At 39.5% G+C, this 15,791-nt stretch overlaps 1 protein-coding gene across 1 annotated transcript in view; it reads left to right on the top strand.

Annotated features, from left to right (window-relative positions):
- ZCCHC24 (zinc finger CCHC-type containing 24) overlaps positions 1-7,953 on the top strand; it is a 103,344-nt gene extending 95,391 nt beyond the window's left edge. Inside the window, exon 4 of the mRNA XM_063405942.1 lies at positions 4,115-7,953. Coding sequence (XP_063262012.1) covers positions 4,115-4,228 — 114 coding nt within the window. The 3' untranslated portion in view covers positions 4,229-7,953. The remainder of the gene's footprint in view (positions 1-4,114) is intronic.
- The last annotated feature ends 7,838 nt before the right edge of the window (positions 7,954-15,791 follow it).

Here is a 15,791-nt window from a genome sequence, read left to right as displayed (position 1 = left end):
CAGTAAACTTTTCAACAGTTGCAAGCCTATAACTATGATTTTTTTTTGCTTCTTTATATTTTAAACCCTCCCAAGCATGCCCACACTTGTGTACTCCAGCTATGGGAATACAGTTCATCTCAGACTGCTGTTTTTCTGAACTCTAAAAAGAGATTTTCACCATTTACCTCATGCCGTTATCATTCATTCCTAGCTGGCCAGTCCCAGAGGCATGCTGCTGACAGAGGCTGCTTGCTCTATCTAAGCATCCTGCCTCTGATCTGCAGCCTTTTGGATTCATGGTGACAGCCCGGGGCCTTGGTAATGTCCCTCTTCCCCCAGGCAGATAGAAAAGTAGAGGATGTGCTGCTCAAGAATGTACATTGCATTTAATCTTTTCTTCCCCAGTGCCCAATTTGTTTTATTGGACTAAAAATTTACAAATTCACAATAGCATGTGTTTCTTGAGGGAAGCATGGCTCCTTAACTCTGTTAACCTCACAATTATCCTGCCAGCAATAGCTGCAGAATCTTTCTATTTACATTCCTAATCTGACATTTAATCATCTCATTTGCTGCATTAAGACTTGATGTAAATGAGTCCAGAAAATTATTTTTAAGTCTTTTCTCTCATTTGAATTCTGATGCGATCCTCTATCCATCCGTGGTGCAATTAAATTGTTCCATTCTACAGCAGCAAAAATATCAGTCGTCTAAATACAAACAGAAGCGGGCACATTATTCCATTCTACATCTTAGTGGAAGCAATTTCCCTCAAGAATTCCTAGTGATGCTTCCTTTAACACCTAACATTTCATAAGGGTGAGTTTTTTGTTTGAGGGGTTTGGGATTTCAGGTGACTGTTGGGGAATGCAGAGGTCATGCCGTACATGTAGATTGGGACAGCAATAATTCACAATCAAAAGGTAATTCACAGGTCAGGAATTGATATATCAATTTAAATTTCTTTTAGCTTCATTCCCCTGAGGCAATATCTTTATTCACCACCAAATGCTTTCCTGGTGGAACTGCACAAGATTATTTCCACCCCGCAACTACCAGGAGAAAATTAAAGAAAGATGCACAGAAGTGAAGTCCGGAAGAATACAACTGTGGATGCTTACAAAAAAAAAACCAAAAAACTCTCCATTTAGTGGAAAAAAGGATAGCTTTCCCCTGAGGAACAAAACAGGGGAACCACTGCAGTAGTACAAGTTGTACCGTTGTTCTACAAGCCCCATTTCACTGCTTTCTAAGGAAAGGAGTTAACTTTTCAGCCAAATAGCCTGTCCCCTTCTCCACATCCTGGCCAGGTGCATGGCTGAGTCCTCAGCAGCAGTGCAGAGCTCTTGCAGCCTCCTCAGTCACTGGTGTCTCCTGCAGAATCCAGGCAGTCCCCAGAGCTGACACAGTGTGAGCCAGATCCTGCAGACCCCTCTTGTGCCAGCGCCTTCTCCTTCCACCACAGCAGGGCTGGGGAGAATTGCCCAGCCCCGATGGACACACAGCTCTGACTAACATCCTGTGCTTTCAGCGTGGTGTCAGAAGGGTTCCAAGAGTATGAGGTTATCACTTTTAGGTTCTCCTCAATTAGTAACAGACAGAAGCATAACAAGGACACTTGCTACTCAGGGTGATTAAAGGGTTATTTTTTGCCTTTATAAGAAATCCATTAAGAGAAAATGGCAAATGGAGATAAGCTGGGATTTCATTTTGTGCAAAAGTGGGGTTGAAGTGGTTTTGAGACACAAACCACACAAGCACACTACCAATTTCAAAGCCTCAGCCTTCCACCACCTCACCAGAAATGCAGACTGGGCTCTGCATGGCTTCATTCCTTCCAGCTGGCCCTTGGCAACCTGCTTTCCTGCGTTTGTAACCCCTCTCTCCCCAGCCTGTGTCGTAACATACTGGTAACAATAACAGTTCTGAAATCAAAATGCTTTGCAGGCCAAAAAGCTGAGCTCAATCAACGCAGGGGGAAAGCAAACCACGGAGAGCTATTGTTTCTGAAAACCATCCAAAAACTCTTGGCGCTTCAAGGCATTCCCAATGTCCTTTGCACTATTTCCAGGAAAAATTATTCCCAAGGCCTTGCATATTAAAAAAAAAAATCTGGCTTATATCAATAAACATGATAACTGCTATATTTTTCTCTTTAATCAGAGCACAGCTAGCACTGTAGAAGCAATCAGAGCTGAGTCAAATAGCCTGTTTCAAGTGTAGCATTTCAAAACTCTCATTCACTGTTGAAGAGTGTAAATTAACTCCTGGGACTCCAGAACCCGCACTTCATCTTTGTATATTTATGTAATGCAAATTCTTGAAGAATATTTGTGGGCAGATGTGGGTGGAATAAGTGGTAGATAAGGTAGAAAGGCAATTTTTTTCTGACCAAACACACTTCGTCAACTTGCCTGTGTTGTGGAAGAATCAGTGTCTGCTCCAGTGCTTGGACTGTAAGCCTAGGAAGAGAATGGCTGGTTCTGGTCTCAAATCTCAACATAGTGACATTGAACAAGTCATTTAAAGCTCAGTAGGGTTGCAGGGCATGTGGAGATGAAGAGTCCATCTACCTTCCTCATCTGACACAGGAAATCTAATTTGCAGTCAAAATGTAAATATCATGGTTCAAAACACTGAATCAAAACAAACCATTGACAAACTCTACTGAATCACTCCTATATATTGTTTTGACTAGCTGTGCAACATAGTAAGTGTTGCACTTATAACCCGGTACAATCAAGCAAGAATTTACAGATACCCCTTGTTCAAGATGGTAGAATATGTTTTGTGTCATTTTAACTGTTCAGAGAGCTGAGAAACCCTTCTGCTCACTGATTTATGAGAAATTCTTGCACTATTACATAGCCAAAAAGAAAAAAGCTTTAAATATCTCTACTCCTGCCCACAGTTTCAGGTAGGTGGCTTGATGAAGAACTTATAAATGAAATCTTAGATTATCAGGTGTACTTTAAAATCTTACAGATAAAGAAAAGTCTTTAAGATTAAGAAAGGTGTTAAGAGAGAAATGGCCAAGATGGTGTAATTAATATTTACCCACCCACTGCTCCAAGAATCACGTTTTGAAGATATAGGCAAGGGTCTAATATTCCTGTAAAAGCAGTGAGAAGCTTATGGCTAGTTTTCAGATTTCACACCACATGCTGTGTCTACCCCAGTCTCACGGAAGAGCTGCTGCCTTCATGGCACTGTGCAATGAAACTCTTTCGGATACATCTCATGAAAACAGATCAGTCATGGGGTAGGGAACTTGGGATTTTTTTCCAAGCAAATGGTGCACTTTGTTAAGTTCTAGTTCACATCTCTATCACTTCTCTACCTATTAGACTTCCCAAACATTTAACTTTGTCACAATATTTAACATGGGTATTTTATTTTCAGAATGATTTTGAAGTCTTTTACATGCCATGGAAAATGACAGCACAAATACCTATTAACAACGAATCAGCTTCGTTTCCTCCAGTGCTGTGATTTAATGAATATTATTTAAAATACATCATTTATTACTCAGATTCAGTGCAAAGGATTGTGTCACAAGGTTGGATTTTGTTTTGGTTTTGTATCAGTTTGGATTTTTTTTTTTTTTAATTTTTTTATTAATAGCTTTGCAGCTGTTCTCCTTCAAAACTTTCAGCCTCAGAAACATGGGACTTCCTATTGGGAAAACACCATTTAGCTATGTAGTATCTGTGCATATTTAAGACAGTTTTCTTCACGTAACAGCTACTCCTAACATTGGTAATCCCTGCTCTGCGTTGCTGGATAATGGGATTCCCATGCTTTAGGTGCCTTTGGGACATCTAAGTTACTGGAGCTAAGCAAATGAACTCTTTTGTTACTGCTTTTATAAATAAAGTCCATAATTCAGGGTTTTTGTAATTTGTCTACATAGAAGTTAACACCACCTTTATGAAGAATGACATTAAATTGTGAGGCCACTGAACCAGTGTACAGCTGAAAGGCTGAAAAAACCACTCCATACCTTCAAGAAAGAAACATAATGTCTTTTTAATTACCAGTAAAAGGCTCAGTTAGGGTATAAAAGTAGACTTCACAAGAGTGACAAGGACAAAACTTTGGATCTAACCTGATTTCCTTCCCGCCACTGCAGAGACCCCTGGAAAAGCCGGACGGCCTGGATGTTTCAGACCAGAGCAAAGAACATCCTCAGCATCTGTGTGAGAAGTGCAAAGTTTTGGGCTACTACTGCCGCCGTGTGCAATAAACCTTCAAAGTGGCCTCTTCCCATCCCCATCATCCTTAAAGATTCTCTGGCAGCATGTGATCAACAGCAGCACAACAGATCAAGATAAAAGATAAAATAATTGCCAATATTGCCTGTCTAATAATATGCCTTACCATTAATAGAATGTAACATTTCTCCTGTGCATGTACATGCATGCAATAGGTATTTACAGGACTATGATTTGTAGACATATATATGTAAATTTATATATGTACACACATAAAGTGTTACTGATGGTGTTCACAACAGAACTACAATTACAGGTTCTGCTGATTGTTTACACAGACCCTATATCATAGCCAGGTGAAATGAAGTACTTTTCAAAAGGCAAGGAATAATATTCACAAGGAATATTTGTTATATATATGGCTTTTGCAGAGGTTCAGTAACTGTGGGGCCACTAATTGCAAGCACTCATCCACAACAGAAACACTGTTCTTATTATATGACAAGATAAAGGAAGATGAAACAAGCCACAGCATAAAAGGAGAATTACTGCTTTCCCAGTTTTAAAAAGTCTTAAGAGTTTTGTGCTGCTGATTTCTTGGACTTCTTTCTATTTGTTACCATCTCTTAGGCAAAACAATTTTTGCAGGACATGGAAAAAAAAGTGAGTAATTGTTTGAGGGTGTGGGTTGGTAGAAAGGGAATGCCGTAAGATTCCAAGAGATTTTTGGAGGAGACAAAATTGGCTTGCTTATGCAACTACCAGATCCTTCTCTTGTCATATAATCCCACTGACATGGCCCCTTCTATGTGCATGGCATGTTCATTAGGCCACAAGCACACTAAATTTACTATGAATAAGGGGATAAGAATACTTAAAACTGACCCCAAAACCCTTAACTGAAAGATTAGCCAAACTTTCTATTTATAGTCATTTTAAAGCCACTTTCTGGAAATATTTTTATGTCCTGTTTTCTACTATAGAAACTTGTTATAATATGAAACTTGTTAGCCATAGTGGTGTTTTGAGGCATGGAGAACACGCTATATAACCTTCTTTCTTTATGTCTTCCTGAAGCACCTGCATACCTGGGGAGAAATTTAGGAATTATATTTCATTGTCCCGTTTCAGGTAGAACTTTGCACAGGGACTTTGCCTGCTGCAAAGAGCATCTCATCAGGGATTGGCAAATACAAACTGAAAGTACCTCGAGACAGTATCCTGTTTGTATGTCTGTGTGAGAGTACATTGGCAAAAGGACACAACAAGCAATTCATTTGTAGCATTCACTAGAAAAATTAGAAGGATAATGTTTGAAGTTGGGAGGGGTTACATCAGCAATTTATATTTTTATGAAGTTTCCTTTAGGGAGATTGATCTGTGTGAATGATCCTTAGAGAAAATACTTTAAATCCTAAATAACTTGATGTGAATTAAATTTGTTCTGAGGACTAGCTCCATAATGCAAAGACAGCAGGGGGTTTATGCCAAGTGGTAGTAGGATGTTACCAGTATGTCAGGACAGGCTCTTATAAAGCAAGTTGAAAACTTATCATGAGCATTTGCTTAGGGAACATGAAGCTCCTGAAAATTTGCTCCAGGGTGAAACTTTTGCAATTTCCCTGCTTTGCTATAACCAGGGCAAAATTGCATCTGCTTGTTCAGTGGGAGTAGCATGCACATATCTTGCAAACTCCATTATTTATGGGCAGCCCAAGTGACCCAGCCTGCTGGCACAGCAAGGGATGAGCAGTCTGACTCCTGGCCTCTGAACACAGCTCTTCCACAGCTCCCTGATTCTGGGCAAGTCACAAGATCCTTCTGGACCTCAGTTTCCCCAGCTGCAAAATGGGGGTAATAATATTTCAGTATACCTACCTCACAGGAGAGTTGTGAGGTTTACTTAATATCTCTTAAGTGTTTTGGCATCACTGGATGAAAAGTGCTATGTAATGCTAAAATAGAATTAACTAAATTAATCACTTGGAAACTACTTCTGCCCAGTTGGCAACTCCAACTAAAATATCTGAAAATAATGTTCTTGAAAGTAACACTAATAAACAGTTCAGTTGCCTCTGCAAAGATATGCAGTTTTAGCATTTTTAAATGCAAACACATTCTTTTGCACAGATTCACAAATTACCTTAGAGACAAATACTCTCAGCAAAGATACTAATCTGTCTATACAAATAAGAAAATATACAAGCAAATCTAGGGGTGGATTTTCTAAGCTTGACCTCTAGGATTAATCTCAATAGCTTGTTTCAAGCATGAGTAATTTTGAAAGAGCAGCTTTCTAAACCAGATATAGTTTTTCCTCTTGAGCACTTCATAGTACATGAACAAAAGAATCACCTAGATGATGCACATCTAGCTAAAGAACATATAGAGAAATCTCCTTAGATGAAGATAAGGGAAAATGTTATTTTCTCCTTGAAACTAAGATGTTGCTATCAAACATTTTGTTCAGTATTGAAATAATTTACATGTTGTGATAACCACTAAATCCAGTAAAATAGCACAACTCTTGATATAGCTGTATCACGGTATCCCACACCACCAGGTTCTGACAAAAAGCTGACTAAAAGATAGCATTATAAGCATTGGTATTTTCATGACATTTCCCTATTAAGAATTGTTTATCCAGATTCGACACTGCAAGGCAATGCCTTTAGCTTATGGATTTTTAGATTGTACTAAAAATACACGTGACCTACTTTAACACAATTAACATCTATAGATGTAGCACAATAATTCTTAAGAGCATACTTATGAGTGTTCAGTATTTATATTATTGATGTGTTCCTAGGCAGAAGACATATAAAGTATTTAAGTAATACTTAGCATATTTGTAATAAGGAGGAGAGCAGATTTCCCCCTGCCCTCGCACGGGGGAAAAGCAGCTGAAGGCTGAAGGACACAGTGTGTGGAAAGGCAAGAAGTGACACTGCCGGGCTGGGACGCAGGTGGCAGCTCCTCCCTGCACAGGGCTGAGCCTGCCTCCCTAAGGCTGGGGCAAGGCAGGAGCAGCAAGCTCGGCCCAGGGGAGGACTCCTCTGTCCCTGCCTGCAGGACTCTGCTCGCAGGATGGAGCCTTGGGCCCGAGGCATTCGCTCCACACTCGAACCTGCGCGGTTGGAGTTGCTGGAAAAACACATCCACATAAGTAATTGTGTATAACAGCTTATGACCATTGGCTTTTAGTTAGTGGCACAGAAGGGACATTTCTGAATTTTCATTTCAAAGGAAAAAAAGAAAGATTGATTACAAAATGTAGATTTCTTCTATTCCCTCCCTCCCCACACAAAGCTAATTCACCTATAAATGTAACCAGCTCTTTCCAAATCAGAACAAAAGAAAGGTAAATGTGCAGATTTTTGACTGGAAAATTGAGGAATTGATTTACCTTTTAAATTTTTGTGACTGCTTTCTGATGTTCTCTAACTAGCTCTGCATTTAGAGCATCAGCTAGCAGTCTTTGAAGGCATTAGTAGACAGTATGGGCAGAAGTGAAGCAAGCATCCCAAAAAGAGTTTGAAATCAATACAGGCCTCCCTAAACTGAGTATTCTTTAGGGGTGTACCTGAGAGCAGTTTGGCTCTGTGTGTTTATTCGGCAAACTGGATTTTCAGCCCCAGATGCTTGCTATTAACACCCACCAATATATCCAGCATGTTCTATTTTTTTAATTTTCACCCTTTTGGAGACTTCAAAAACTTTATTTATTTTAAAACAACAACAAAAACCAGCCCCCCCCCCCCCCCAAAAAAAAAAAAATCCCATTACTTGTTTTATGAGTTGGTCATAACATTTCATATTGAATTTGACATTGGCACTCTTCTGGAAAAATGTTTGAGTAATTTGAAATGTATATTGTAGGTTTTAGCTGCTTTAACTTAATGATGCTAAAATGAAGTTATTACAAATACTTCATTCAATGATGATGAAGAAAAATCTTAGTAGTTTAAAGGATGGCCCCATTTTAGCCAGTTTCTACTGCTGCTACCAGAGATGTCAAATGATGCCACACAAGCAAAGTTTGAGGCCTTTTTGTCTCAAAGTTGCTATTTAATTTCAGATAAATACACAAGAGTATATATTAGTTCTGAAAATAGGTGTATTTTGAAGTTCCCCATTATATGGGACTTAGTTTAAACTAAAAATGTGAAGTTACATATGTCTGAGAGAAGCCTTATACCTAGAAGTATTATCTACATTTTACCTTTTTGTATAACATGAAATTTAGATTATACATGGATTGTATACCTGTGAAACCCTACCATTTTTTAAAAAAAAAAAAAAAACCTACTTATAAGATTAAAAGTTTAGAGCTTTGGGAAATGTCAGACCTAATAGATTAGTGCTCTTTGTCCTGCAGTCACACAGAAGATTTTTTTTTCCTATTCTGGATCCTAAGAGTTGTCCACTGAACAGTAAGCAATAAATCATCAACACGTGTTTTTCAAGTTAAGTAGATAGACATATATTTTCCACTTGCCTTTGCCAGAATATTTTAAAATGTGATGGAAGTATCCCCACAGAAAAATCATTCTTTCAGATATCGCTCCACTCCCAACTGGGCTTCACCCATATCTCTTTCTTATCTGCAAAACCAGTGCTGTCCACTGAGTTTGCTGTATTGCTCAAGTGCTCAGAGGGCTGTTTGAGATCTTAGATATAGGGATGATGGATTGTGTTTCTAGGATGAATTTCAAAGGGACAATCGTGTGCAGTTACTAGCTATAGATGATTGATATAAATGTTTACCCCTGTATGAAGTATTTTACAGTTTTACTTGCAGATGTGTATTTATCTTGAGTTATACTTGACATAGAGTTTCTTTCAATTTTTTTTTTAATACTATGTGTGTATTTTGGAAACCTTTTTAGATGTTAAAATTTTTGAATGGTTACAAATATTTCTTATAATACTGAATTGTTATCTGGAAACTCTTTGCAGTAACTTTTTTGTATATATTTGAGGGCCTTTTTAAAGAAGTATTGTTTGTTTTTTAAGCAAAGTTTTTACAATTGGGAAGCTTTCAGAAGGGCCTTCCTCTCAACTAGGATACTAACAGAGGTAAGAGTTTTCTTAAGTATTTTGCAGTATTTTGCAGAACTAAGGATGTATCCTCAAGAAAATATTTATGGAAATAATTTACTTTTTTTTTACAATGCTTTTGTCTGTATAAAGTATGCAACAGAACTACATTAAGAAGGAAATATTGTCTACATAAAATATTATATGAAAGTTGGTACATAATTCTGACAAGAAACCTTGCAATTCTTTAAGCCATATTGTTTTTGTTATCCTTGGATGAAAATATCAGTATTAAGTAACCAGTGTATTTTTCAAGTGCTTAGACTTATATGAAAATGCTTATACGGTTTATTTATGTGTATTTGGGGAAGGAGTGCTAGAAAAGCTATCACTAGACATGTAGCAAGTGAGGAGCAAATAACAGTTTACTGTCACTTTATGGCCTTGTGAGAGACACAGAAGATGTTGAAAGCACAACTCGGCTTTCAGAAACTCCGAAGCACAAGTGGTGGGTTTCAAATGGTGGCTCTTTCCTTCCCCCATAACTACAGGGGAAGAAAGCTGCTTGGGATGCTGTTTAACTTGACTTTCACAACTCTTTGCAGACTGTGAGCTCAGCTATGCAGTATCATCTACAGCAATAATATCAATCAAAGGATGTAGGAGAAAAGGATTGAAGTAGATTATTGTAGGGGTTTACATTTATTTTAATTAGAACTCATAGCAATATAGAATATGCATGTGCACGTATTCGAAGCATTTTACACTTTACATTTCACGTAGTTTGATTATATTATGAAGGATTGAGTTTTTAGTTTGATATTTTACCATGCTAAAATGGGAGGTCTGCCCAACCCTATACTGGATTCTTGTTTCCTTTAAAAGGTTATTTAGTACAGCACTCACTGCATTGTGTAATAGTGCTAAAACTAACACTATTTTATTAATTTCTTCAGCTTTAAAAAAAATTAACCTAATGATTATTACATTTGTTTAGCTGTACCCACTGTCCTTGTCAGATTCAGTTGGCAAATTGTGTAATTTCTTTTTCTGTAACTGTTAATAAACTTGTACAGCTAAAACAAACAAAACCTATGGACAAAGGCCTCAGAGGTACCAGTTCTGTTTCAGCAATCAAGATGACAGCTTGCTCATCTGGTGACTGTGTTGCTAACGAGACTGTAAAACCTCTGTTGTGGATTGTCCATAAAATGGCATTCCGACATGTGCCTTATTTGCTGGATAGTATACAGCTTTCCTCTAGTATTCTAGCATTTTAATGCTGTATTAAAGTATTGCAAAAAACCAGGAGGAGCGTGACGTGGTTTTCTTGAACATCCCTTCCTTTGACGATTTTCTCCCAGCTGCAGTGGGTTCCTGGTTGTGGCCTGGCCAGCCACAGTGGTGCCTGTGGAGCAAAGCTGCCCTACCACAGCTGTGACCCCGACCATGGGAAGAAGGTTTCTTCCATTTCTCCACTGCAGTGAGTCCCCATGCTGCAAGGAGCCTGGTCACATCCAGGGTCACAGCTCTTCCCTGCTAGCAGGACACCTCATTTTAATTGTGCCAGCACCTTGTTTTTAGCAGCTGGGTCTTGTCTAACATTCTTTCCCAAGGAAAACCTTCTATAATCAAAGTTCACTGTAGCCTTTGGTGGGATAGGAAAGCTTATGTGCCAGAAGGTTGCTTTAATGAAAAATAGCATTCATCATTCTTTGCAAACACAAGAAGTTAGCAAGAACTAGACGTACTAAATGCTCACAGTGTATTAGCAATGCTCTTCTCACACTCCCAGCCAAAGTTCAGTGGCGAGTAATTTTTCTCCTGAGACTGACAATACTGCAGAGATTGGGAGGGCTTTAAGAAATTAACTTTGGATTTTAGGTATCCTGCCTCTAATACAAGAGATGGCCTTCATTTAAAAGAAGCAGAAAATTTTTATTAGACACAGCAGGACACATTTTTGTATGCCTGCTAATCCCTACAAACACAGCGCATATTTCCCATTTGGAGATCTTCACCACATTGACCCCATTTCTATCACATAGCAAGCCTGATTTCTGGATTTGAGTCCTCATTCAGTCCACATGAGAGAGAGCAAAAACACATCCACACATTTGTGCATTAGTATGCAATGGTGGAAGAAGAGGCTGACAAGTAACTGTAGAGTTCTGAAGCCCTGGAAATGGATTGTTTCATCAAATGATGAAAGACATCCCCAGCTGAGCCCCACGGAAAGGGAAAGCACACATTCAGAACTTGTTGGTAGATTTTTGTTTTAAAAATAAAACACACTGTTCTTCACTTAAAATTTGGCAACAGCACTTTTCCCATAGGGAACACAAGCCACAGAGCCAAGCTCAGAACTGAAATACATGGGGTTTTTTACAGAAGACCTGGGGCTTCCCAAAAAACCCACAAACACCTCAGATTCAGCAGTCAACTGAGACAAGAAAACATGCTGAGTGGAACTGCAAAGCCTTAGCTCCCCATTACCACATTTTCTATGTCTCCTCAAAGAAATAACTATCATATTTAAAACAAAAGTAGATTAACACAAACAATATAATCCAGAAAAACAATCAAACTGCTCTTCTGTCATTTTTCATTGCTGAGCATTTCGCCTTCCTGCTCTGTATGAATGAGGTCAAGGGACAATGCACCAACCCCCTTGTATGGAAGGGCCAAATGATTCCCATTACAGGAAAAATAACAGGGCTTTCATTAACAGGGATTTCATAGAACACTGATAGTTTGAAATAAAAAGCTGTTTCTTTATTCTTAAATGAAAACCCATTTAAACAGCACACCAAGGCTATTGCTCATCAAGTTAGTCCCATCACACCAAAAGCTTCTCCTCAGATCCTCCCACTGCATAGCAGGCACACAGACTAGACCTTGAATTCCTGCTAGGAAGGGGAAACCTGTCTGCATGCAACACTTGTGTAATCTCACTCAGGGCCCACAGACACAGAATATCCACTGCCATATAATACAGTCAGACACATGCTTCATGTCCTACTGCAGAGGTCTGTGCACTAGAGACATTGGCAAGGAAAAAGGAACCTGAAACACCAAGGGCTGAGTGCTGACAGCCAGGTCTTTCCACTAAGACCTAAAGAAACCTCTTAACTGGAACATATAAAATTCTTACTCTTGATAAGTATATGTAGTTTGTGATGCTGAAAAATTGAATGGAACATTCAGGTATGCTTTTCTCTAGTGTTCACCTTCTGGATTTAGAGAAAGAGATAATTTGTCAACTCCTGTGTGGGGACAACCAGCACTCCTACTCAACAAGCACTTTTGTTTTATCAAAAGTAATGCAAATGCTCTCCCTCATCATCTGTATCTTAAACACACTTCAGATAACCAAACCCAGAAAACTGCTCCTGATACCAAAATTACAAAACCTTATTCAAACAATTTAGATTAATACTCCTCACAATCCTTTTGCAAGCTTCATAAGACATTTTGCAAATGAACATGCCAAGAGACACCTATGTCAGCCAGCCTTTAAGGGGTCTTTATCCAAAGGGCCAAGACTGAGGCAGTTGCAGTTGCAGTTGTGAGGTGTTAAAGCAGCCCTGAGGTGCAGCCCAGGGTAGCAGAGACAGCCAGCACTGCTGTGGAAGGGACTAGAGCACTGTGAGACAGCCCTGTGCAAAGCACTGCCCAGGCACGGCTCCGGGGCCGATGAGGAGACCAGGAGCAGCAGTAACCCCGGGCATCCCTTAAAGGCTTTATTTCTATGCCATGAACATAGATAAATAAAAATACAGTCATCATTAACTTTTTTCCTTTTTTTTTATGTAAGAGGTAAAAATGGATCTTGTGTGCCCAGCTTACCCAGCCAAATCCCAAGCCTGCAGAGAAAGCAAATCATAGCCAAATGTTTTATGCACATTTTAAGGGGAGCAGGGTGTCAACCAAAAATTTTCTTTTAATCGCTACTTGTCTCCTGTTCAACAGCTAAGACCAGAAAAGAGAATGCCAGAACATCATAAGAAAGCTTTCTCTTCCACAATTTCTGAACACATCAAAGCAGCAGGCATGGGAAATCTAACACTAGCCAGCTTTCCATTAAGTTTCCTTAGAGTTTTGCAACTTAAGGAGGTACAACTCAAAGGATTTCCAAGGAGCCAGACATACTTATGTCCCACTTGATTTCACCCAGCAAAACTTGAAGGAATAACACAGGAAAACACTGAAGAAGCAACAGGAAGCAAGAACTCAAAACTCTCCTCTTGCAAATAAAACTGATAAATAGACAAATACCATTAGCACAAGAGGAAAAAAAAAAACAACCAAACTCTTCTGAGTACCTGCAGGTCAGAATTCAGAGAGTTGAAAGCCACAGCCCCTGGAAAGGGCCTCCTTTTTCTCTGCCTCACTTAAATTGGCTACTGGCCCTGACTGCTGAGGGCTCCATCTGTGCTGGCCAGCTGACGGGGGGTGGGCAGCAGCTCCTCCACAGGTGCAAGGGCTTCCTGCCTGCCTGTGCCTGCTGCAGCACAAACCCGAGAGCTCTCTCGACCAGTGCCACAGGAAAAAAGAGCACAGACATCAGTGCCACCAACAGGAATCTTCACTGGCTGCTGGGAAGTGAAGGATAGTTCAGTTCACAGCTAGGAGAGACAACTCTCACTTTAATGTTCACAGGAATTGAAAGATAACACAGTTAAATCTTGTGCAGCTGTAGAAATTTCACTAAGGGATGTACCCAAGTAAACTTCACTAGACAGAAGCTTGAATAGCACACATTGAAATCGACCAATTAAAATTGCTTTCCAACATACCCTGCTAAAGTTTCTGAATGTCTTGGACAATTTGTGAATACAAAGAAATTACATACAGCAACTAATACCTTGCCCAGCTACTAACTGTGGTTACTTCTTTGGATACTTGGCTACGACAAGTTTTTGCATTTCTTTAATTAAATTGAAGCAAAAATGTCTGGGTTAAATAAACACAACTACTCACACCAACACGTTCCAGGATTTGAAGGAATGAAACCAGGTTTATTAAGTTGGAAGGTGAAGAGTGATGCACTGATTCAGAGTAGCAAAAGCAAAACCAAACACAAGTAGCAGCAGGACTGAGTCTCTGATGCTCAGTGAAAGACACCCCAAATGATGCATGCTGAATAACAGATTTTAAGTTAGCTAGTAATAGTCAGGAATAAGTGCATTGTGTTATTTTGGATTGTTCAACTCAAAGTCATAGTAGTTTAAAAAAAGAGACAAACAGAATATTTGGAAGTAGGAACAAGAAAGTAAATAGAGAAAACATCATTATATGATCCTTCTCATTTTAAAAAGACAAAACAGAAATTAAAATTTCAGGCATGATGAAATGAAAGAAATTATTTCCCTGTAAAAGGTGACTGTGCACTGGGCCTCCATCTTCTGGAAAAGAGATCACTAAGGGCAGATGTATTAGTATCCCACAATATAATAAATAACACAAATAAGGGAAGAAATATTAATTGCTTCAACAACTCTCCTAGAGGAAGGGAATTTTGGATACAAACATCTGAGGTAATATAATTAAAACAAAAATTTCACACAGCAGACTGAAATGCATAGTCATGGGATATTCTAGCTGTCAAAAGACTAAATGAGATCCAACTACAAAACCACATAACAAAAAAAAAAAATTAAACTCTGCAAGGGTTATTAACCACGAAGCTGTGGCCCTGCTCAGGGAGTCCCAAAGCACAGAAGCCGCCAGCAGCCAGAGATGACACCAACAGGTTACTGCCTGTGGTTCGTACCTTTCCCCTCACTAAACTGCTGTAGGAGGGAGGATATCTGAGTAGGCGCCACTCTGGTTGTTGTCCTGGCCCCAAGGACTACTTTTTGTGTGACATTAGGAGCTGCAATATGCAATATGCAATATGCAATATGCAATACTCCAGCCCTGTATGTAAGGAAATACACAGCACCCAACAGACACCTGGCAACTGCTGGGGAAGACTCAAACTGACATGCCCAGGGAAATACCCTTCAGCTCCCCAGCATTCATGCTCTGCAAGAAGACCTTGCAACCCACCTATGTTCACCCTTGGTTGGGCTAATTGGCAGGAAACTAATTGAAACACCACCATAACTTGTAGTCTCCAACAGAATATTGCACTACTGTGCAATATTTTTTTTGTTTGTTTGGGTTTAATTTTTTTTTAATTCCTTGCATATAGTTTGGGTTTTTTTAAAAGCTGTTCCTAATTAGCTGTGTTTAAAGCTATTTTAAATGCTATACATTGCATTCCTGTTTGCTGGGCCACACCACCCACTCTCGCTCTCCAAGTGGCAAGGACTCGGTTTAGCCCTCGATAAGCCTTACCTTATGGTTTTCTGGGGTCACAAAAGAATTTACTGCGCCAAGGAAAATTTCTAAGAGGTGTTTAAGCAGCTCTTAGCATCCAAGAGCTCCAGTAAATGGAGCTCATAACAATGAGGTTATAGGTCTGGCTGAGCCACGCACCATGTCACGATGGGAGGCAGCCAGGCTGTGCTGGGCTCCCACAGTGGTTGCAGCCGTGCTGTGCTCAGC

Source organism: Prinia subflava, chromosome 9 (assembly GCF_021018805.1).
Source record: "Prinia subflava isolate CZ2003 ecotype Zambia chromosome 9, Cam_Psub_1.2, whole genome shotgun sequence".
NCBI classification, from domain to species: domain Eukaryota; kingdom Metazoa; phylum Chordata; class Aves; order Passeriformes; family Cisticolidae; genus Prinia; species Prinia subflava.
Note: the sequence above shows the minus strand (reverse complement) of the source record. Positions and strands in the feature narration are given on the sequence as shown.